This window comes from Solea solea, chromosome 15 (genome assembly GCF_958295425.1).
Source record: "Solea solea chromosome 15, fSolSol10.1, whole genome shotgun sequence".
Lineage (NCBI taxonomy): Eukaryota > Metazoa > Chordata > Actinopteri > Pleuronectiformes > Soleidae > Solea > Solea solea.
In genome coordinates, this window is record NC_081148.1 from 5,312,016 (window position 1) to 5,336,432 (window position 24,417).

The 24,417-nt window shown below is 39.6% G+C and overlaps 3 protein-coding genes across 11 annotated transcripts in view; 2 read left to right on the plus strand and 1 right to left on the minus strand.

Moving 5' to 3' along the window:
* Positions 1 to 31: 31 nt before the first annotated feature.
* Positions 32 to 8,557, plus strand: setd4 (SET domain containing 4). Of its 2 annotated transcripts, XM_058652191.1 has the most exons (14): positions 32 to 71; positions 1,067 to 1,166; positions 1,289 to 1,384; positions 2,486 to 2,523; positions 3,871 to 3,959; positions 4,043 to 4,088; positions 4,182 to 4,279; positions 5,884 to 5,943; positions 6,044 to 6,173; positions 6,267 to 6,441; positions 6,884 to 6,962; positions 7,091 to 7,171; positions 7,791 to 7,914; positions 8,003 to 8,557. In XM_058652191.1, exons 1-14 carry the CDS (start codon positions 36 to 38, stop codon positions 8,183 to 8,185), a joined length of 1,335 nt encoding a protein of 444 aa, XP_058508174.1. In that variant the 5' UTR covers positions 32 to 35; the 3' UTR covers positions 8,186 to 8,557. The 2 variants fall into 2 exon arrangements, with proteins under 2 accessions (XP_058508174.1, XP_058508173.1); XM_058652190.1 differs by having other exon boundaries at positions 4,043 to 4,279.
* A 607-nt stretch (positions 8,558 to 9,164) lies between these two features.
* cryzl1 (crystallin, zeta (quinone reductase)-like 1) lies at positions 9,165 to 16,599 on the minus strand. 2 transcript variants are annotated; one of them, XM_058652192.1, is made up of 13 exons: positions 16,419 to 16,599; positions 16,020 to 16,097; positions 15,236 to 15,308; positions 15,099 to 15,143; positions 14,426 to 14,494; positions 13,975 to 14,108; positions 13,382 to 13,493; positions 13,205 to 13,225; positions 12,012 to 12,113; positions 11,806 to 11,921; positions 10,904 to 11,009; positions 10,481 to 10,526; positions 9,165 to 10,187 (listed from the first exon to the last, which is right to left on the minus strand). In XM_058652192.1, the coding sequence occupies exons 1-13, from the start codon at positions 16,482 to 16,484 to the stop codon at positions 10,091 to 10,093; spliced, it is 1,065 nt and encodes a 354-aa protein (XP_058508175.1). In that variant the 5' UTR covers positions 16,485 to 16,599; the 3' UTR covers positions 9,165 to 10,090. The 2 variants fall into 2 exon arrangements, with proteins under 2 accessions (XP_058508175.1, XP_058508177.1); XM_058652194.1 differs by lacking the exon at positions 13,205 to 13,225 and having other exon boundaries at positions 16,419 to 16,598.
* A 415-nt stretch (positions 16,600 to 17,014) lies between these two features.
* itsn1 (intersectin 1 (SH3 domain protein)) overlaps positions 17,015 to 24,417 on the plus strand; it is a 52,683-nt gene continuing 45,280 nt past the window's right edge. For 6 of the 7 annotated variants that reach the window (XM_058652371.1, XM_058652373.1, XM_058652375.1 and 3 more), the window contains exon 1: positions 17,015 to 17,198. The gene's annotated coding sequence lies outside the window, so the exon portion shown is untranslated. Of the gene's footprint in view, positions 17,199 to 23,947; positions 23,993 to 24,417 lie in introns of all 7 variants that reach the window. The other variant, XM_058652372.1, reaches the window with a different exon arrangement.

Genomic DNA, 24,417 nt, shown 5'->3' on the forward strand with positions numbered 1-24,417 from the left:
AGCACCACTGCGCATACCCGGAACCAAAACACCACATGGTATGGGTGCGTGAGGACTATTATGCTTTACAGGTCGGATTTTTACTCTATTACAGTCATATAACCGTGCCGATAAGTAGACTGGGTGTTTTTTTTTATATTATTGTATATTACTATAAGTGCAGTGTAAATGACGACTCTTTTTAGATTGTATTTTAGTTTGAAATGTGTAAAAACCAACCGGTGTCTGATATAATCCTCTATTTTACGTCGGACCTCCGTTTAGGGACCATTTGCTATTTGTCAGTCACCCTCTGCTGATTTTATAATGTAAGAATATACAGTATATACATTAAACCATAACATTTCTTAATCAGGGAATATGAATACATGAGTGATGATAATGATGAATAAAACATGTTTTATAGTCATGCAAGATAACTATTATACGTTTATTATAGATATGCATGATTATTAAAATTGCTTTTCTCCTTTAAATGTATATGTCATGTGACCTAGGGGTCTCAGGTTAAAAACAGTTTTTCTTTTTCCATTTACAAGTTTAAACTATAATAACATTGTTATTCGTACTAACCATTACAACAAGAGATTAGGTTACAATCACAAAGCCATTGATCATATTATATTCTTTTTCCCTGTGGCAGATGATGCTGCTTTACTGTAACTAATCAGCTGACCTCTTCTTAATTGTTTACTTTCATGTGGTAACCCTAACCTCTAACTAACTATGGGATATTATGGAACAAAGTAACTTTATAAATAACCTGAAAAATAAGAATCTTTAAAGACAATTACAAAGAAAATCAAAAGCAACAAAACAGCCAAACAAAAAGCAGGACAGGCAAAAAAACAAAGACGGATAGCATGGATCATAAAAAGGAAACAAATGGACAGTCTAATATTAAAATACAGGATTATCCAGTGGGCACACTATTCTGTTGGGTGCAAGCAGATGATGAAAGACCTTCAGAAAGTCTGCACATGTTCTAAAGTAAACTTCTCTATTCAACTGTAATGGTGAACGTCTGTCGAGTTGCATTCACTATACGTTTGATTGTTCACCACAGGGGGTCCCAGGTCCAGGTGGGGTCATGAGGGGCTGCAGCCGTCGAGCTGGAAGAGCTGCAAGGAAAAGGAGGCAGAAATGTGAATGCCCTATCCAGTCAGGTATTGCATATAATGTTTTTACTTTCTACGATGGTTTCAGTTCTGTGTTTCAGCACACTCTCTGTTCTGTTTCCCACTGCTGGTCTCTCCCATCACACCTGACCCTTTCTCTGTCTCTTCAGTCTCTCTGTGTCACCAGCCACAGTATGTGAGGCTGATGAAGTTTCTTCACCAGCGAGGATTCACTTCAGCACTGCTGCAGCCAGCCCTCTTCACTGGTACAACTCTGCTTTCATCCTTGTCCGTTTGGTGGTTTTTAGATTGTTAGCACGATTATGCAAAAAAAAAAAAACCTGTTAAACAGGTTCCCTGCACTTTGGTGGAGAGACGAGACCTGGGGCTGAGGAAAAATGCATCACATATTGGTGTGGACTTAGTGCAACTCCAGGCTGATTTGAAAGAGGCTCCATTCTCCTGGGTTTGGAGAAATGCATCATCGTAAAGGCCCCACATTTCTGTTGTGTCGCTCAAGGCCCAGACCCATCTAAGTCTGTGATCAGTGCTTGAATTAAGTTCTAAAATGTGGAGTGAAGGAAGGAGAGAAGCCCAGATTAGGGCGATGATCTTGAGATCAGGGTTTAAGTTGAATGAAAACAGTGTAATAATGATGATGACACAGCAGTCGGTGTGCTGAGGTGTGGTACAGGTGTAGATAAAAGTATGCAGATAACATAAAATAATCTCTCTCAGTTACACCTAAAACATCTTTATACAATGTGTGTGTGTGGGTGGGTTGCCGAGATAAGATTTTGCTAAGAGTCATGGTGACAATATAGAAAAGACAAAAGTTTTATGCTATGAAAATAGCATAATATATGCAGCTCAGAATACAACATATCTACATTTTAATCTTTAAAGCGCAAATTTACTTGTAATAAAATATTCTAAAAACAAGGATAAAACATAGGCAATCGTGCCATCAGATCAGAACTGTGGTGACCAATGACATCCAGACTTGTCGCGAGCTGTTCAGAAATCCAGTTTTTCGGGTCAGAGCCAAACAATTTAACCATGAGCTTGTATTTGTGCAGCATATGTAATGCAAACATGGATTTTTTTTTTTAAAGTGAATACAATTACATGTCAAAGTTCTAAATAATAGAGTCAGGACTTTTCACCTCGTTTTCTGTTTTCTGCAACCTGGAACTAACTGAGCAACTAGTTAACTGTTGGTTAGTTGACAGAGTCTTCAGCTTGTCTTGTTAAGTCAGGGACCCATCAAAAATGATTTTGAAGCTGTTGATGAAATGCTGTCAACATTGAAAGGACTTTCAATCGCAGTATTTATATGTGTGTGTTTTTTCTCCTTTGTCATGCAGACACAGGCAGAGGACTTCAGACTCTCAAAACTATAAAGGTAAGCTGTCTAATCCATTACTGATGTTGCTATTGTATTTGATTAAAGTAGAGCTGGAACTCGGGCGATTACTTATCAATTACCAAGTTAATTATCAACTATTGTGATAATTGATTAATCGGTTTGAGTCTTTTTTTCTTTTTTTTTTAAATGATCAAACAAACTTTGAGCTTATTAAATGTGAATATTGTAGGGAACTAACAATTAACGATTTTTATATTTTCTCCAATAATCGAGCACTTGTTTGCTCCATTAAATGTCAGGAAATGTTGAAAAATGTTGATCAGTATTTACTAAACCTGGAAACAATTCACATTTAAGACGCTGAAAAATTGGAGACACTTATAGAAACACTCAAACCGATTCATCATTTATCAAAATAGTTGACGATTCATTTAGTAATTATTCAGTAATCGATTCATCAAATAATTGTTGCAGCCCTAGAATATTATCTGGTTTCTTTACTCTATATAACAAAGAAGCATTAAAACTGAATAATTTTGGTTTGTGAACAAAACCAGACGTTGAAGAACATCATTAACTCCAGGTTTTCCACTTTCTTACAACAAGTCGTTTAATCTAACAGATTAATTGATTATGAGAATAATCGTAGGCTGTACTTCTTTGATATTATTGATCAATAAAGCCAGTTGCTGTTCCACTACAACTACAGCCCCTGCAACGATTCCCTACACTCCAAAGAAATTAAATAAAGAATAAAAAAGACAATAAAACACCCGTCCTCTGTCACGTGATTGCATCAGTCCGTGCTCGTCTCGCTGTCCTAAGCTCAGGAGAAAGAGCTCAGATGCCAAAATAAGATTCTTTTTACAAACTGCAAATAAAATTCAACAATCGAATATTTTTCTTGAGATCCTGCCTACTGCAGCTTTAAACAAACCACAATAACATGCTATGAAGTGGTATATACAGTATACAGAAGGTAATGCTGGTTACCTACTAACTAAGCAACCAACCAACTAAAAATGATGATAATAAATACACTCAGATTTACGTTTTACCTTTAGATGACAAAATGAAAAAGTAATAAGTAAATGTATCGCCCCCCTTTTTTCCCTCTCATTCACAGTCATGGATTCTGTGATTATGTTTCATGAGCTGATTTTATCAAGTTAATTAAAAAGGAATTGTATTCGAGCTTAACTGATCGAGATCTTTTGTGGCAGAGGGTTGATAAATGAGTTTGTCGCCCAGTCGAAAGGCTCTCGACATGTGATGCTTCACGTAATGATGTGTCCTTGACCGAGTGTTGTGCTTCAGTGGAGCGCAAACCTGTAAGTGAGCCGTGATTCTCGGTGGCTGTGTTTAAATGTGTTCTTCTGTCAGCCTGGTCAGCTCATCGTCTCCCTCCCTGCTTCCTGCCTCCTCACAACCTCAACTGTCCTGAGCAGCTACCTGGGACACTATATTAAGAGGTAAACACAGAAACACACTTTTCCATGACATGTGCTTCATATAACAATGGGATATGTAGGAGTCACTGTTTTTGTCTCCGTAGCTGGAAACACCGTCTCTCTCCACTGCTGGTGCTCTGCGTGTACCTGGTAAGCGAACGACACCGGGGAGAGACCTCTGATTGGTTCCCCTACATTGACGTGCTGCCAACCTCCTACACCTGCCCCGCCTACTTCACACAGACTGTCCTGGCTGTTCTGCCCGCCGACGTGCAGAGGCGAGCTTTAGAGCAGAGGGAGGCGCTGCAAGAACTTCACTCCTCCAGTCAGGACTTTTTCAGGTGTGTTTGGTTGTGTTTTTAGGGTGTGCAAAGAAGCCTGTGACCTAGAGCAGAGAGAAACATGATCTTTATTATTGTGACATCACCCAGACCAGTGCTGTATCTACAATCTCTTAGCAATCTTAGCTAAAGTGCCCTCTTGAGTGGTAAAAACATGAGGAAGTGCCCGACCGGCTGCCAGACTGTAAATTAAAAACAAATATTATTTCTAAAGGAATGCCTTTCTAGTGGAGAAAAGCAAACTTTGTTTTCCTATTCCTTTGTCCTTCCAATCAAAAATGGTGCCGTTATGTCTCATAGGGTGTCCTGAGAGGAAATTATATTCGGTGCTGTATAGAAAATGCCCATCCTGGTGATAGAAAGTGATGCTGTGATGTAAAGGATGTCCTTGTGTAGGTGTGCACACGTGTGTTAGAATGTGGGAAATTATATCCCAGTGGTGCCCAGTAGATGCCCTTTTAATGTTCACCCCTGCCCTTCCAAATGTCTGTGAACACCACTGCAATCAGCCCATATTCACTGTTATTGGCCTTTCATTAAATAGTACACTAATGTTTGTCTATGCTATGTGTATATATATATATATATATATATATATATATATATATATATATATGTGTATATGTGTATACATATACATATATATACACATATATACATATGTATCTATCTATATATATATATATATATAGATAGATACATATGTACAGGGCCGGCTCTTGGCATAGGCGATATAGGCGGTCGCCTAGAGCGACCGCCTAGAGCGACCGCCTAGAGCGACCGTCTAAAAAAATTTTTTTTTTTTCAATGAAAATAAAAATGATTTTCTATTCCCAGTCGCCCTCATTTGTGTGTTCTCTCTTGAAAATAATAAATATTAACAAATGAATAAACAATAATGTTCCTAAAATGTGGTGCTGCTGAATCACATGACGGGTGACCTCAGGGTCAGAGCAGGGATCAGAGGTCAGGTCACAGACAGGTGAAGCTTTTGTTATTAACGACATGAAAAGGCCGTCCAAGCCCTCGGGAGCGCCCCCCCCCCCCCCCCAACACACACGGGGGGGGGGGGGGGAGGGGGCACCGGAGAGCAATCTCGCCTAGGGCACAAAATTAGGTAGAGCCGGCCCTGCATATATACATATGTATATATGTGTGTATATATGTATGTGTATACATATATATATATATATATATATATATATATGTGTGTATATATGTATATATATATATATATATATATATATATATATATATATATATATATATTGAAGAGAGACCAAAACTTAAAAGCTATTATTATTTTGTGGGGGGGGGGGTTATTAATTACTTCAATTACACAATATCAGTATGTTGGTTATCAGTCAAATTGTTATCTTAAACATTGGTAGTTGCCCAGACTTTTACAATAATGCATCATTACATGCAAGGATAAAAATCTTAAATCCTTAAGGGAGCGGGGACAGTATTCATCCACATGTTCACGTGCCTACACAAGTGCATACCACGAAGCAGTACTTTGTGTTTGTGTGAACATGTCGTAACATGTCATTGTTTAGATGAATGTAAAAATCACTCTGTGATGTGATTTATTTTTGGTCCAGATCCCTGCAGCCAGTCCTGAGGCAGCCAGCAGAGGAGGTGTTCACATATGACGCTCTCAGGTGCTTACACACACACACACACACACACACACACACCACGCAGACACACACACACATGCATGCATACACAATATGTGTCTGATTCTTTCTTTCCCACCAGGTGGGCGTGGTGCAGCGTCAACACACGCTCTGTCTTCATGTCCCATCCATGCAACCACTTCCTGTCTGGACAGGATGTTTATGCTTTAGCCCCTTTCCTGGACCTGCTCAACCACCAGCCTGATGTGCAGGTAAATACATGAATGTTCAACTTTACATAAGCAATAGTAGATTCTATAGATGTTGTTTCCTTTATGTGCACGATGTGTTTTATTTTTCCTCAGGTAAAAGCAGGTTTCAGTGACGTGACAGGATGTTATGAAATCAGAAGTGTTTCCGGGACCACGCGCTTCCAGCAGGCCTTCATAAACTACGGCTCCCATGATAACCAGCGCCTGCTGTTAGAGTATGGCTTTGTTGCCCCCGGTAACCCACACAGTGTGGTATATGTAGATGCAGGTAAACTACGGTGAAACGCTGTAATAAACTGCAAAAAAACTTTATTGTGATGTAGTGAAAAATATCCAGAGCTGTATTTATATAATTAGTGGCCACGTGTAGCATAAATTTCCAATTTAGACCTTGTATACTTACATATTACATCCTTTTTTTGTTTGTTTAGTTTCGATTAGTTAAGATTGTAAATCACCATCAGTTGTATTTCATGGTGCACACACATGCTTGGACTAAATGTTCACGTTCATTTCTTTTTTAAATGCATGTGTTTTAATGCTTATGTCTGGAAACAATAATAAAAAAAGGAATATTAATGGTTTAAAAAGGAAAACACATTTGTACAAGCTATGAAACACTAAGATGTAATTGATTCAAGTGTCAGTGTAGCCTTGTTCCTATTTAATTTATAATATATATAAGATGTTGTACCTGTTTGTTCCCTCAGATCTCCTCTGTGATGTTTTAAAAGGCGACAGGAGTTTGAACCAGAAGATGAAGTTCCTCAAAGAGAACGACTTCGTTCAGTAAGTCCCCGCGATTTAAAAACACTGCTTCTGCATTTCTGGAAACGTGTTTAATCTCTTTGCTGACAAACTGTAAATGAAGTCACGAGCTAGGTCACACCCCCTCGTCTCCTCTCTCCTCCTCTCAGAAACCTGACAGTATCCAGTGATGGCCCCAGTTGGAGGTTGATGACGGCTCTCAGACTCTTGTCCATGCCACAAACGCTGTAGTAAGATTTGAATTTTTTAATTTTTATGCTATGTAGCAGTAGAGCTGCAGCTAACAATTATATTCATAATAGATTAATCTGTTGAGTATTTTCTCGATTAATCGAGTAATTGTTTGGTCCATAAAATGCCAGTGTTTGTCAAACCTGGAAATGATGATGTTCTCAAATGTCTTGTTTTGTCCACAAACAAAAATGATTCAGTTTTGATGATTTCTTTGTTCTGTGGAGCAAAGAAACTAGAAAATATTCACATTTAAGAAGCTAAAACGATCCGAAATCATGTTTTAATCGTGAAAACGATTAATCGATTATCAAAATAGTTGACGATTCATTTTGTATTTGATTAATAATCGATTATTCAACTAATTGTTTCAGCCCTAATTAACAGTCCAAAGAGCATTAAAAGCATTTTTGGACATTTTATTCTCTGTATCTCACACATTTGTGTCTTAAGAGTCTTTGTAACAAGTTGGTGATGAAAGTTGTTTATCAGTTGTTTTGCCTGATAAAGATATGTTTTGGCCCAATATTCAATGCTTGGAAAGACATACTGGTCAACCCCTGCTGTAAAAGATGAGGTCAGTGTATATACTGTATTAAATGTGTGTGTTTCTTATAGTCACCAGTGGAGGGCAGTGTTGCTCGGCCAGGCGGTGTGTGAAGAAGGGGAGGAATGGAGCGTCCTGATGGCCGAGAGACTCTGTCAGCGACTACTACGAGACACACGTGCAGCTCTGGATAAGGTGTGTGCACACACTCATCATTAAGTGTCACTCTAACCAGTGATGTGACTGTGACTCTGTGTGTGTGTGTGTGTGTGTGTGTGTGTAGATCTCTGAGCTCCTGCAGCAGTGTGACCAGTCAGTCAGGGAGCAGCTAGACGTGGTCCACTCACTACGACAGGAGGAGAGGTGCCTCCTGGGACGCTGTCTTGAAGTGCTGCGAGGCATGATGAGACGACCAGAAGAGGAAGAACTGTTGCCGTGCCAACCTGATGTTGACGCCGTGAGCTGACATCTGAGCAGAGCGTTTGCCAGTTGCATCAACAACAAGCAAGGTGATTTGCTGTAAGTGGTGACGCCGGACAGACCGAGTCACGTGTCCGTCCAACTTTTGTCAAGGAGCTGGACGACTTGACCTCTCATGCTCGTCGACCGCTTTATCCTCCACATGCGGGTCACGGGGGGGCGCTGTGCCAATCTCAGCTGACATAGGGCGATAGGTGGAGGTCACACCCTGGACAGATCGCCAGTAGAGACAAACAACCATTTACTCTCACACTCACACCTACGGTCAATTTAGAGTGTCCAATTGACTTCATCCCCAATTCGTGGACTATGGGAGGAAGCCGGAGAACCCAGAGAAAACCCACGCACACATGGGGGGGAGAAAACGCAAACTCCATGCAGAAAGGCCCTTGTTCCGACCGGGTCACGAACTCGTCAGCAGTAATGGTTTTACTGGGGCCAGTGTTTTGTGAGATTCTTTGAAAATCTAAGACATTTTAGTTAAAACATAAAGTGGTGAAGTAGCAGACCTACTGGGTCATTATATCTGCAGTTCACCTCTGAGCCACATGGGGGTGCTTGAGTCACACTTTGTGCCACATGAACTGGATGCTTGGTAAAAAACAAAAGGCTCTTCTGAAGAACAGGCTTCAGCTAAAGTTGTCCAAACTGCTGCCCACGAGGTGATGCATGAGTGTGAGGCAGATCCACCGATCACACAAGCAATTAATATGTATAATTCCTTTAAAAACAAATATCCTGTCAATTCTGCCTGCCTGAATGCAGTTGTTTTATTTGTGAAGTATTTGCAGTGTATTTTGTTTTCAATAGCATGGATAAAATGAATGTGTGATTTATTTATCAGGTTTGTCTGTTTTACCCATTCAAAAATAAAACTATACTAGGTGTTACAAAACCAGCACAAACAAACCTTAAATTATGCAAAATCATGTGTCGTGATTTGAAAAAAGACACTGAATGCTGCATGACTTTGAAGAAAAGCAAACAATTTACACATATTTATATTTTTTTAAATCTTATTTTTGAATTCACCAGCGGGGACGACCACTGATTTAGAGGGTGACCACAGGCACCACCAAGCACAGGGTAACTAACACCTAAACCTATAGGGTGTATATATATATATATATATATATATATATATATATATATATATATACACACATACAAATATATATATATATATATATATATATATACACACATATGTACACACATATATATATATTTATACGGTAACTAACACCTAAACCTATAGAACTGACTTTGTACTTGAGACAGAATTATGAAGAAACAGAGGATTGTGAAGATAAGGACTGATGTATTTCTAATTTCTCGTTTTTTTTATTCTTTTATAATTAAATGTCACAATACATTAATAAAAAAAAAAGCTTCTCTTATTTCCCTTCAAGAGTTGTATTTTGTTAATGTAACTCACCTATTACATCATAACACTTTTCTGACAGCAGCTTAAAATGCAGTCCTTCTTTTGTAATTATTTAAAGCAATTCTTTGTCTCTCTCAAAACAATTTGTTTATCGACTCAGTTTTAGGCTCATGAATTCAGAGAGACAGAGGATGCAGAAGCCTCGACGTGACATGAAATCACACATATTCAGAGGCTATGTGTCAAATTTAGAGTCTGGATGTGGCCGACGTGTGAGCGGATGGAGCCGTTTCAGAGCACGATTGTGGCTATTAATATGAGTGTAATAGAACAACGACAGTTAGAGCGCTCTGTCCTCCACACGGCGCTCGCTGAGACGGATGTTTCAGTCCCAAACATAACTTAACAACTGGACGTGTCCATAAGCTGCGTGAAATACTTTCAGCCACTGAAGCGTGGGCTTCATGCCTCGTCTCCCATCACATGCGCGTGTGATAATTTCGTTCAGAGCTGAACAACAGCCTTTTTCCTCTGTTGACGCTGGACGGTCTCCATGGCAACTGTGGCCTCGTAAAGAGGTACTGCCTCCTCGGGCTGAGGTCTGGAGACACAGATTGAAACCAGACAAACAGATTGGATTAGATTAGGTTTGATTAAGAGTGTGTGCATCTACAGAGAGAAGGAAACAGCGGATGTAAACCCACAGTTCTGGTAAATGAGGTGTTGAATAGTCAAAAATAGAAAACATAAAATGTCGATTTTACTCCAAGTTAACATCCTCTTCTATATTTAAAGTGACACCAAGCAACTTCTGAAATTATTGTCATAAAGTGAGGAGCCATGCAAACAAAAATGACCAGAAATCCTTGTTGAAGATGACTGGGCTTGAGTTACCTGAGTACTCCAGTTGACATCTTCTCCACAACGTCCTTCAGAATGTCTGTGAAAAGGTTGTTAAAGACCTTAAAGCAGAACTATGCAGGATTTTTACCCTAATTTAACAGCTTCGGAGTCATTGTGATGGTTAAATGGCTTGTTGTGGAGAGTTCAGGGGCTGTCTTCACTTCTCCTAGCCTTGCAAGATCAGGACCTGAGTCCTCAGAAACACAAATTGCTTCGCGGCACTACACACAAACGATTGAATGGTAAGAAATTAAAAAGACAGAAGACAATGGATGGATGTTTACGGTGGTGACGTAAAAATATGTACTCCTTAAACTGTAGGGGGAGCTCTGTAGAGAAATGAAGTAAAGTTATGCTTTAAAGAAGAAGGTGTGGGTCGTGTTCAGTATCACACTGTAAGCACAGAGAGGATACGGAGGTATCTTCCCTGCTGAGCTGATGATGCTGTCCAGACTTCGGGATTGAGGAACGACACGGAGGCGGATTTTAAGTGCAGTAATCTGCAGTCTGGAGGATCCAGCTGTGAAACATAAAGAGACACAGAAACACAATGAAACTGCGGCTGGTAGAGACAACACACACTTCCATCACTGATATGTACTTGTTGTGTGTTGAGGCCAGCACTGTTTGGGTTAGGGTTCACATCCTGGTCCAGACCTTTCTGCATGGAGTTTGCATGTTCTCCCTGTGTGTGTGTGTGTGCGTGGGTTTCTCCTAGTTCTCCAGTTTCCTCCCACATGTATTGCCAAAAACATGAGAGCTTTTTTTTCTAAATTGCATAAATAGAGCAAATAAATAAACAAATGTACTCATAAATGACAACAAGGCTTAGAGACCATGGCACTTTTCACTGGGAGTGACCAGGATGGACAGGATCAGAAATGAGCATTTGAGTGAGGGACAGCTCGGGTTGAACAGTTTGGAGATAAAGTAAGAGAGTCACGGTTTGGTCAAGTGCAGAGGAGGGATAGTGATTATATTAGACAAAGTACGTTGAAGATGGAGCTGCCGGGAACAGAGAAGGTTCATGGACGTTGTGAAGGAGGACATGAGGACATTTGGTGTAACAGAAGAGGACACCAGGGATAAGACAAGATGAGGACATTAGGTCCAGTCTTGATCTGTATCTTGCTGTTGCTGCCCATAGTTCATTTATCACAGTGTCTGTGTAGTTTTAATCTTGGCCTGATAATCTGACAATCTCAAACTAATCTGAAATGAACCTCTGAATTGATCAGAAAATGAAAATGATGCACAAAATACTGTCCACGTCATTATTGGACAATGATATCATTTGAGGTCTGACTCTCGCTCACCTGCAGGTCTTGATGGGATGTCACCCAGTGTCCACCCACTCCCAGGACACTGATGATGTCATGTTTGTGTGGGCGGAGTTTCATCTCCTCCGGTTTTTCTTCTTCAAGCAGACGAACTACACAAACAAACAAACACACAATGAAACGCTGAAGGGTATAAGTCAGGAAGCCAGTGTGATGTTTTTTTTAACAATCACAGGTTTTACCTCCAGAGTCTACGACTATGTCCACTCCCTGTCCTCCTGTCTCCTCCAGCACCTGTGGCAGCAGGTCTGATGAGCCGGTGTCGTAGACTGGAATAACTCTGACTGCAAAAACAATAACGGAGCCACAGGATCAGTCATGAGTGACTCTAATTCACAAATGTCAAACTGAAAATTGTCACACAGTGTTTTCAAATGTTGCTGCTCACCACAGGGTGGCAGTCGTTTAACAATTCCATTACCATGCTTTTACAGCAGGGGTCTCAAACTCAAATGACCTGTGGGCCAATGACGGTCTCGTCTGGTCAGTCGGGGCCAGTTAAGAAAAAAAAAAGCCCAACTTTTTTGGGAAAAGCAACAGTTGCAGTGGACGTTATGAGCTCATATCATCAATATGCCGTATTAATTCCTTTTTTTTTATGTACTCTATTGCCTCGTGTGAGCTTTTCCGTCTTTTACTTCTTCTGTCTTTTATCCATTATTCTGTACAGCACTTTGGTCCACTGTGTTTGTTTTAAAGTGCTTTACAAATAAAGTTGGATTGGATCATTTCAAAATATAAGTGGTTGTTTTAATATGGAACAATAAAAAAAAAACATATTTATGATGCAAAATTTATCTATTCATTTAAAAATAAAAACATATAGAAATGACTCGTTACAACTTGATATTGTTTGGAGGGCCACATGTGGCCCCCAGGCCACAACTTTGAGACCATTGCTTTACAGGATGGCTGCTTTATCACTTATTCATGAACAACCTCGAGTATCTCCTGATACTAATATCAGTCATGTTACACCTTTTATATTAAGAAACTATTAACAACACATTTGTACTGATGCATATGCCATGTGGCCATTTCAAGTGACAACATTCTCCAACTGTGTAACAAATATTCTGCTCCCACAAAGACGAAATAAAGCATAACATGAAGCATGAAACAATATATAGAATGTTTTGATCCAGTGATGAGTGACCAGTATTGGACCGTTTCTGATACCAAGTATCACAAAATGCTTTTCTTTTTAATTATCTTTCTCAGGCTACTTAAAATAAACACAAAATCATAAAAGCAGCCTGGTCTCACACGATGGGTCATTTAATATCATATACCAGTGTTAAACAATCACTCGAGGTGTTAAAAATCCAGCAAAAGGCAAGTAAAGTGTGTGAAAGATGGAAAGAAAAGATCTCACCAACTAAAGGATCCTGAACACCTGAGGAGAGCGTGAAGGTGAAGAGACGGAGAGGGAGAGGGAGAAGGAGAGGAACAAGGACGCAGAGATGAAACAAAGTGTGAAATCCAAGCAGGGAAACATCTCACAGACATTTTGTGGAAACTGGGAAAGTGTCGTGCAGACATCGCTACAGACCTACACTGGGCCGCAGCTGCTCCAGGAATGTGTGTTTCTGTGCAGAATGGGATGTTGTCAGGACCTTGACGCCATGGTAACAGGCCAGCTGGATGCACATCAGGCCAAAAGACTGAGGAGGATGGAGAGGAGAGATGGGCTCAACTGCATGGGGACCAGAATTCAGGCAGCGCTAAAATTCCTCAAAAAGCTGTTACTGCGCTCCTGGATGACACTGCACTTTACACACAAAAGTAACCAAGATGTCCAGGGCTGCGACTAAGTATAACTTATAGTCAGTATCGATAAATCAGTTAATTATTAGGTGTTTGTTCCATAAAATGATGAAAAATGTTGATAGTGTGGACTAAAAAAACATTTGACCATATTAAAAAAGATAATATGATATCTAAATAGTGTTTATTTCCAGTTATTTGGTTTGGTATTTGGTTACATTGTGTGCACATTTGCACATCTGTTCTACGTTTTAAACTGGTTTCATTGTTTACAGCAAAGGCTTGGCTCAACAATTTAGTACTCAGTCAATAATTGATTACTCGATAAACTGTCGCAGCCCTGATGACATCTGACTCTTCCCCCCCCCCCCCACATACGCTGGCTCCGTCCATGACGAGGAGTGTGTGTCCGGCTGCCATATGAGCTTGTGTGTGCAGAGCGGTGTATGCGCACAGACCGTCGCGCAGCGCTGCAGCAACACACACCGAGCTGAGCTTCTCCGGCTTCTGCACTGAAAGACACAAACGGAGAAACACGAAACCTCATCATCATTGTCCTTGGCTTTAAGTAGAAGACAAGAGTTGATGATGTGCATAGTTGTGCTGCTTTTCAACTCCCACCACAGCTTCATTTGTGCTTTTGGAGAATGTGACGTGCAGAAAGGAGGCGGGCAAGGAAAACATTGAACTTTCTAAACTGGTGAGCTCAGCTGCCTCTTTTGTGAGCACACTTATCACACAGAAAACCCAGGAAAGCTGCAACATGAAATCAGAAAGAAGTGTCATCCAACCAGCGTGTGTGTGTGTGTGTGTGTGTACAGTGTATTACCCAGGAAGTGTTCCTCAATGTCAATGACATCACAGAGCCCAGAGCAGGATGAGTCCAGAGGAAGGATACCTACAGAGACAAGGTGGAGGTAAAGCATGATCATCAACTACACCTACACATATAATATGTTAAAGGGATAGTTCAGGTATTTTGAAGTGTGGTTCTATGGGGTATTAGCAAAGTCAGATTTTTCGGCATTTCTCTCACTGTTGGACAATGTTTTCCAACTGGAAACTGAAGTTTATAAACTCACTCTCCCAAACCAAAGTCTGCAGGGAAAATCTGTGTTTTTATCTCAGGAACTTCAAGAGCCTCATTTGGTAAATGTGTGTCACACAGACAAATTCCAACAAAGGATTTCAGACACCAGAGTCACAAAATGACACATTTTAATTTACTGATGGAAGCAACAGTCCATCCTGTGTGTCATAATGTAAAACTGACTTTGCATTTAGACTTAAGCAGGTGTTGATTTTATGAGATGAGCCTTTTGTTAAGTGGCTAACATCTGTTTTTCCTTGTGTCCCCACTGGCAGACGTGTTTTCAGGGAGTGGGAGCCTCCATGTCTCAGACTTCTTGTGCCTGAAATTTTAGAAACCCCAGGAAATTATACTTTTGTTGATCATATTTTAGATTGACCGATAAGTATTTTAGATGTGAGAGCTGTCTTACCTACAACCTCGTCGTCCGGCTGGAAAAATGAGACCTTGTCACCCACTGCAGAAAGACAACAGGCACACACGTTGTTAAAAAACAATGCTGACTACACAATGTGTGGACGCTCACCACTGATCACATGTTTTTATGACCTTGCAGGACAACCCCGGCCACCTCTCTGCCAACGGGGATCAAATCTCTCTGGACCCCGATGTCAGCGAGCAACTGGAGATAAACAAAAAGGAGTAATGAACTAAGTTATTTAAATTCAAGTATAAATACTTTCATTTATATACTGTGTATAAGGGTCTGACAACAGATCACTGACATTGGATGCAAAGACACACAGTGTAATGTATGGACTACTTTGGATCAAATATAAGGGGATATGCAAAGGTATTTCAACAATATGAAAATGTAGTGATGTTCTTTACAGCATCTCATTTATGGTTTTTTGTTGAACATTTAAAAACATAAATAACCACAACTAAACTTGTAATAACCATGTTTATCTTTTGAGCAGTTGCAGATCATTTTTTGACCTAACTAAGCTATTCATAAATAATTATGGATTGAATTTGTTGCTAAAATATGTATTGATCAAGTGTGGTGATTCCAAAAATGCTCTCAGTTTAAATCCCAGTTTGCCCCTGAAGCTTTTATGTGACGTCTGTTGTTGCCTTCTTTGCCACCTGGTTCACCCCCACATACACAAATTCCTCAGGGTTCTTTAAACAGATGTTTTAAATGTAACGCTTGTTGTTTGTCTGTGTACGTTGACCCCTTCTTGACCCTGTGTCCAGATTGTACTCTGCCCCTCACCCCATGTCATCTATGATTGATCCCATGGATGGATGATGGATTTGTGGTCTTTTTTAATTTTTCTGGTTATTTTCTAATGTGGTAACAGATATTTTATCACAGTCATTTTATTACCTTGAGGTCCAGTGGGCTGAGTCCACATGCCTTCACCTGAACTCTGACCTGATGGCTGCCTAACACATCTGGAAGACTCTGGAGGGAAACAAATGGTCACACAGAGACACAGGGTTTCAGTGAATCAGGTTCACGTCAGCTTCACGTGCACATAATTCAGTACTTTCCTCTCCAAACTGTAATAAATCCTCTGTCACACAAGGCTCAAATGAATAGCTATTCGTTTAGCTTCTGCACGTGACGGACTGGAATAAAAAGCCAGAAAAAAATAAAAACTGCCTCTACTTTTTCACACATTCACGTCCATTCTGTTTCTTTCCCCCCATCTGCTGTTTTTAATATGAAGTCATTGTGACTGGGGTTGTCAACATGAAATAATTAAACACCTTAAAAACTCACCGTTTCCTGGATGACAAACTTGGTCTCAGCGTTATTCACAGCAGCACGACAATATAAACCTTTCATTCTGTTACACAGGTAGAAACAGAATCAATCCGATGATCATATTTTATGTGTTCCTCTGTACAAGACGACGCTGTTGTTCCGGATATGCTACACAACACAAAATCAGCTGAACTCTTCTTCTTCGTTGCGTTCGATCTTTGGGGAATTGTATTGATATGGTGATTATACCGCCCTCTATCGGACACTTGGTTTACTACAACCAAATCGTTACTGCTATGTGAGCGTTCCTAAAGACATTTACCTTTACTTCATAAAATAACTATGCAATTTATGATGACCTACAATATTTCTATTCAGAATATTTTCTATTTAACAATATTTATCGATGCATCTCTGTGTCAGCGGTTTGATTCTGTATAATCTGGTAAACGCACTGGTGTTTTTGTCATTGTAATACAAAATACAACCACCAGGTGCGCTAGTCCTTCGCCCAGCATTCCCATGTTGAGCAAATGGCTCGTGAGCTGTCGCGAGATAGTACGTACGTATTATGGGTACACTGACTTCTCGCGATACGTGAGTGGCGTTACCCCATTTTCCAACTGTCCCTCAGTCGGTCGGAATTTCGGAACCACTGTAGAATCACCGGAAAGGGGTTTAGGTGATTTAACAACTCACTGTAGAAGAACCTTTATTAAACCCACAGTACTTGGTCTGATAAATACGCAACGAGCCACTTTATCCAGTATTTCACCATGGAGGCTGAACTATGAGGTAAGCGCTCAGTGTAGTATGTGTGATGTGAAAGACGCTAGCTTCTCACTGGTTAGCTTGCTTGCTAGCTTGCGTTAGTACATCCATATGAGCGCGGCTACTTGATCGTTTAACCCAGTAACCTCCTAATGTCAGCGTCTAAGCGTCGTATTCGTCCGTTAGAGAGCTGTCTCACATCTCTCTGTGTGACAATATTAGAGCGGCAAGAAACTGTGAGATGACCCAGGCCAGCTACTACTAGCAAATGTGATTATATTAAATCACTGCATCTGCACTGCCTGACTGTGTCCTAAAGCTATCATACCGATTGGTGTCATCTGTGCGTAACCACCGTAGTAAACCCATTGGCAAGGTTGCTGACAGGTAGCAACTTACAGACTGTACGTTTTCTCAGTTAAGTCATCGTTTGTTTGCTTTGCGTGACACTCGATAACAATCACAGCCTTGTGTCTCGCTACCTGTCAGGTCAAAACACCTGAGCAATGCCGACGTTGTTGAACGTATCCCTTAGTCACGCCAGGTGAGTCTGTAGGAATGATGCTGGAGGTGAAGGTGATTTGTTAAAAAATACTTTGCTATAAAGAGAAGTTAACACTCTGATCCTACGCGGGGTCAGGTATATATGTAGCGTTTAATTGTGTCAAATCAGAGAAGATTCCATCAAGGTTTCCATAGTAACGTGGATGTTGATAGGCCCTCTTTAAAGGTGAAGACAGTGCAGATGATAACACCATGTCCAGTGAGTTGAAGTGCACTCAACGCTGTGCACCTTCTTATATAACTATGTTGATAAAATACCATACTCTAATTCGGAACTGAACAAATTATTTTGTGTTCATGCTTTTAAGAAATCCCCCAAAGGATTGACTCTGAAATGCAACTAGTCACATTTGCATGCTCACCAGTTGTGCAGGAGGAAAAAGCTAGTTCCTTTAGTCAAGTTAAAGTATTGACTCCACTCTGCAGAAGTTGTTTTAAAAGTAACTATATTCTTTGCTAAAAAGTGGTTTGGTTATTATACTTTATATGATGTACCTGGATCATTATTACATATGCATGAATGTAAAAAACAGCACCATGGTAACTATTTATTATTTCTCCTAGTGTATTATAATTATGATAAAATAATAGATCAGTTTATTATGAAAATATTTATTACTTGGCTCTTTTGTAAAGTCAGTAATGTTCTATTGTCAATTAAATGATGAAATTTAGCATTGATGCGATGATACTTGCAGAAAGAGACATAATTTATTGTATAGGACATGTGGCATTACAATTTTAAGATGGTGTAGGACATAGGTTTGTTTTGTTTTACAAAAACATTCAATTTTGTCCATATACCGTACATATGGACGGCATTGATATATTCTATACTAACAGGTACGTTGCATTTTTGTGATAGGACAGTTAAAAGTTCAACTGTGGGCTGTAAACGAGGAGTTTCAGTGAGTTAATCTAATCGGGAAGGTGATTTTGTGCTCCCGCTGCAGATGACCTATAAATAGAATAACAATATATAGAGAAGATTATTGTAACATGTCCCATGACTGCATTCAACACAGTGAAGTGTTAATTTGAAATACCAGAAAGTGTGCGGGTGTGTGGTGTTAAACAGGCTTAAACTGTCTGGATAGATCGAATATGATTGATTCAGTTTGGGTTTTTTTTTTAATCCACATCACACGTTTGACATCATGACCTTGAAGTTTGAACCAACCCTCTTATATAAATTAATTCACATTATTTGAGTTTAAAAATGTATATAGCTGCTGCATATGAGCTTATGACCTCATACTCAGTTGTACATGTAGTGTATTACTCTTCCTATTTTCAGATTAATTATTTAATCTCTGGGTGTGTTGATCATGAAAGTAAGTGGGGTGGAGTGGCTCAGTGGTTAAGACCGGTACCCTGTGTGCAAAAGACTTCATGGTCGCAAGTTCAACTCCACCCCTGGCAGGTTGTACTTAAGTCGCTTTGGATAAAAGCGTTTGCTGAATGACATGTAATGTAAGTTACCTCTCCATGTAGCTGTTTAAGGGTTAGGACTAACAATAGTGGCCTTGGCTCAGCTCAAGGCCATGAGGGAAAAACAGCTTTTTAGAAAGCAAATTTATTTTTATAAGCAAAGAGGGAATGAGGCATAAATGTTAAATGTGCTGAAAATATGTGGGATAACTGCGATCTGCAATATCAGTGGTGAATGTTGCTGTGTGACATGAGGTGAGGTGTTGATCCAAACCAAAAATGATCTGTGCTGTCAGGCTGAGAGAGAGAGAGAGAGAGAGAGAGAGAGAGAGAGAAAGACAAGAGAAGGACATTTCTTATAGGTTGGAGAACCCAGGTGTTTCCAACCAGCTTAAACACCCTGGCTCCACCCTCCAGGAAATCTACTGCACAGAAGGAAAACAAGTTGTATAAATACAAACACTAACCGTCACAAACAGGCTTTTATGATAATGGAGTAGACTGACTGCTTCTGGTTTAGGGATGGGCGTCCATGTTCGATTATTGGTTTGGTTATGAAATGTCTACCATTTAATATGACTTTGAGTATATATACAAAGATACATTAAGAGACTGCTGAAGCTTTGCTTGGAAGTCTTGGGGCTGCAGGGTGTATGGAGCCAATTAGGTTTACATTTTTATTTACTTTTAAATCTGTTGTGTTGTGTTGTCGAGCCAGATATCATCAGATAATAAACACTGGCTGTCAGCTAGCATTTTTACATGAAGTGCTCATCTCTATTCTGGTTTATTTATTGTTTACATTTTGCATCTTTTAACTGTTTAACTACAGTTACCTGGTTGGGGTTAAACAGATAAGTCACATACGTATTAAATATACACTACACTCTATTTGCATGTTCATTGTAGAAAGAGCAAGTAAATGAATTATTGGTCCCTATGTGCTTCAATTATTTTAATTATCATCCATGGTATTTGTGTAGTATATATTGTGTAGTACTAGCATTAGCTGGCTGTGTAGGCTAGTGAGCATGTTGGTGAGAGAGGTGGGGAGGAAGGTGTGTGTGTGTGTGTATATGCGCAATTGAATTTGTTACCTCTTTGGGACCTTTTCTGGCGAAGTTCAAGGGAATTGGGCTTGTAACTGCCGTGTTCGAATCCTAGGACAGGGGGTGGGGTGCCCCTGAGCAAGGTACCCAACCCCCATTGCTCCCAGAGCACAGATAAGTGCTGCTCCTGCTTCTGGACTGTGTGTGCTCACTACTGGTGTGTAATAAGGATGGGATGGAAGGATAAACGCAGAGGTCAAATTCACTGTCTCTACTTGCTGTGTGTGCAAATATAAGCAATTGTATAAGCAAAGTGTGTGTATGTGTGTGAGTGTTGCATATATTAATACCTCCACCGCCTTGTCACTCATCAAAAAGATAAAGTCTGAGTGGTTGCAATAAATTATTTTCCTTTATGGATTAATCTGCTAATTGATTGGTAAATCATAACTGAATGCTTTTGTCTATATAATGATTATACATTATCATTATAGCCTCCAAACCTGCTAAATTAACAGGTATTTATACTGTGTTCATATTACCAGGCTGGCGTGACTCCTATCTGAAATGTCAACATTCAAATCTGATCTCTAATCAATCAGATTTGAATCAAATTTCAACAACGTAGCTGAGCATCTGAACGTAGCCTTTTAGATGCTTGTGTTGTAGCTAACTTGACAAACTCAATTCACCTTTGTTATATTTATTGGAGAGGCCAGCAATGACATGTTATAAGAGTAATTCTTCCAGTCTTTCATATTAATCATAATCATTTATTTCTTTTCTTATTTGTATCTTGCACCACTTTGATTGATTTAAATTCACAGCACATCGTCTAAATGCATTTGATGCATTTTAGCTTTTGATTCTCCTGCTTTTCTTCTCAACGTTGCTGTCTGGTATTGTAGGTTGTAAGTTTTTTTGTTTGTTCCAAGTGTCTCCACAACAATATGCAGTTTCTTGCTTCAGAGTCGTCTATTTGGCATCAACAGCAAGTTATATTTCTTCCAGCTCAGTGATGCAAATAAGCAGCTTGTGATTTAATTTGTTGATTGCACCGTAATAGTATTTTTGTTGCTTAATGTTGAATCTTTTGACTGTGACTTAATTAGTTATTGTCACCACTTCCTTATTAGGAACTCAAAGGGATCCATTATTGGACGCATGTTCTTATGCATAAGGAGTGGGTTTTAACCCTTCTGTTACCAATTCTGCCAGCGACGACAGGATTTGCCATGCATACCTCTCATTACCGTAACTCCCAGACTCCCAGACTGAAAATTCAAAAGTATGCCCTATGTCAGCTGAAATTGGCACAGCACCCCCCGCGGCCCTCACATGGAGGATAAAGCAGTAGAAGATGGATAGATGGATACAGGAAAGCAGTGAAATAGAGCTTTGCGCCCATGTCATTACGGTAGCCCTCAGTACTCCTGCTGAACCTCCGTCCAATCGAAGACAAGATTCACCAGCGCATCACACGTTTGTGACGTTAGCTTCTCTGTTTCTATGTATTTCTTGAACTTGTGTTTTCTTTTTCTCTTTCTGATTGAGAGCAGCATGTTCATTGTCACAATGGAGGGAATAAGTAAGACAGCCTTAAGGACATTAACACTTTTTTTTGGAATGTACTGTACTATTAAGAAAAACATACACCAAGTAAGACTTTAAAAGGCTTCATTTTTGAAGCATTGTTAATTACAGTGATGTACAGTTTTCCCAAATTCATTCAGGGGGAAATGGGAAAGAGGAATATTAAAGGAAAACGAGGGGGAGGGGACAATGAAAGAGTAGAATTTGAACACTAATCTGTATCATGTTCTTCAGTGTGTGTGTGTGTGTGTGTGTGCGTGTGTGTGCGTGTGCGCACGCGCACATGCAAAGGCTTAAACAGACATCTGCCACCAGCCTTGATAACAGATCAACATGCTCTAATTATACAGACTAATCCTTCAAATACAATACATGTATACAGTAAAAACAGAGCATCAAATCCTCAAGTGCTTATGATGAGACGGGAAATAAAAGCATGTTATTTGCTTCTGGAGCTATACACCATAACTCATTTCATTTCTATTGGATATTAGGGCAGCAACAATTACTCGATTAATTCATCGATTATTAAATTAATCGTCAATCAACCAAATTTCTCTGATTTCAGCTTCATGTGAATATTTTGTGGTTTCCTTGCTCCTTATAACAAAAATAAATACATTTTGCCTTGTGGACATTAGAGAACATCATTTTTACTGATAAACACAGTATAATCGAGAAAGTAAACAACAGATGGTTTTGGTTGCCTTTGTGAGACATCTTTTAATGTTAAACGGTTGCCTGCTCTTGATACATTTTTGCAGGGCTTTGTTTGTCATCTTTCTGTTTGTTTTCTTGAGCTGTTGTAGTAAACTGACACTTAAAAACAAAAGTATGTGGGGATGTGAATCAATGTTTTGGAAACCTTTGGCAATGTAAGCCCTCAATACATTTTGGCAACATCAGAACTAAAAGTCCCAGTTCCTGACACATCATCTAAGGATGACATTGTCTTCTCTGCTGCAGTGTACCTCTTCCTGTTGCCTCTGGTAAAGATAACAAATTAGGAAACAACAAATGACAAAAACTATTCAGCCGTGACTGTTTTTTTTTATTTTTCCCACTAATTTGAATCATTTGAGGTATGTCCTTGCAATTGTTATATATATTGTAAGGTGCTTTTACATAATTAACAAGCTGGTTTGATCTCCAGCTTTGCTTGTTGAGCTTCACTCGGTGAAAAATCTACTGTAGCTGCATAACTGCTTTAAAATTCTCTCATTGGCAGCCTTGTGTGTGTGTGTGTGTGTGTTTGCGTAGGGTGGGCTTTGTTCGTCTGACCTAGTTAGGCTGGCTACTTTGTCCTCCCTCTCTGATGTTAATTGGACACACAACCACACACACACATACACACACACACACACTCCTCAATAGGCTAAATAGGCTAAGAAATATTTTAACTGCAAGAATGGTCTTGATGGAAATGTCTACACGCAGTGGTTCTCAAACTTTGAGAAAATATTATATAATAAATATACCATATTATTCGCCATCGTTAAAATACAGTGGTGTAAATAGGTCGAGCAAAGTCAGCTTCGGACTTATCACAGGAGGCAGATTTATTCCCAATAAGATAAATTGCTCTCTCATCATCATCATTATCATCATCCTCCTCTTCCTCACGTATACTTCAGACACTGGTATAGCCAAATTAATTGATTGATTGAAGATGGAGCGAGAGTTGAGGTGACTGTACTCATTTTTGTTTCATTGTTTTGTTTATTGTTTGTTGTTTCATTTTCTACGCACTCCCGTCCAAATTCCTCTGCTCCGCTCTGATCACATAGATGTTGCAGTGGAGTTTTACGGCGGTGTGAGCATTTCAGGTTAAATTCCATCCACCTGTGGATGTGGCAACAGTCTGAGTCACAAACATACATCATCCACTGAAACTCAACAAAAATACAGAGAAAGATACCTGTGTAGTGAACTAGCTAAAGGCTTTTTGTGATTTAGGTGAACTAGACTCTAACTTGAGATTTCTCCTATGTTTCTCCACAAGAAATCCAAAGGTTTATGGTTCACATCCCGCAATGAAGAGTCAGCAGCTTATATGTACTCTCAAACACCCTGATTTATTTTTGTCTGTGGTAATGTGTTCTAAGATTATAATTATGTTTTGTCTGCTGGTCACAGGGAGACAGGTCTGGATCTGATTATCATACCTCTACTCGAGCAGAGGTGTGTTTTACTCTCGCACACATTTATTGTCACATTTTCGTCTGTGAAATAATGTTTTTGTTAATTTTTCCAAATGAATAGTTTATCACATAAGTAAATGTAATCAAATTGAACAAAAGAGCTGTCCCGTCAGGCGTATAGAGTTGTTTTTTATTATTATTTTGTTCATTGACTTTTATTTAACTATTTGTTAATGGGGAGTCCAGTCTGGACAGATGGAAATTCTGACTTAAAGCTCATGGAGAGCTTATTATCCGCCAACAATAGAAAACTAATGTTCTCTGTGGTCAACTCCCAAGTGAGGATGTGCGTAATTGAGTTAGTGTGAAGCAGAGCGACTTTGAAAAGAAGCATGCCCTGCATAGATAAACTGTTGCTGCCCTGTTGACATGCATATGCTTAGCTGACAAACGGCCCAGTTTCCT

Bases quoted from the DNA above. Each gene is read 5' to 3' on its own strand.
- cryzl1 (XM_058652192.1), bottom strand. From the start codon at position 16,484: ATGAAAGGTTTATATTGTCGTGCTGCTGTGAATAACGCTGAGACCAAG. The intron at 15,309-16,019 runs GTAATAAAATGA...GTTTATCTCCAG, and splicing joins TCAGCCCACTGGACCTCAAG to TTGCTCGCTGACATCGGGGT. The intron at 13,226-13,381 runs GTCTGTAGCGAT...CGCTCTCCTCAG, and splicing joins GCAGCTGCGGCCCAGTGTAG to GTGTTCAGGATCCTTTAGTT.
- setd4 (XM_058652190.1), top strand. From the start codon at position 36: ATGGTATGGGTGCGTGAGGACTATTATGCTTTACAG. The intron at 3,960-4,042 runs GTAAACACAGAA...TTGTCTCCGTAG, and splicing joins CTGGGACACTATATTAAGAG to CTGGAAACACCGTCTCTCTC. The intron at 6,963-7,090 runs GTAAGTCCCCGC...TCCTCCTCTCAG, and splicing joins AAAGAGAACGACTTCGTTCA to AAACCTGACAGTATCCAGTG.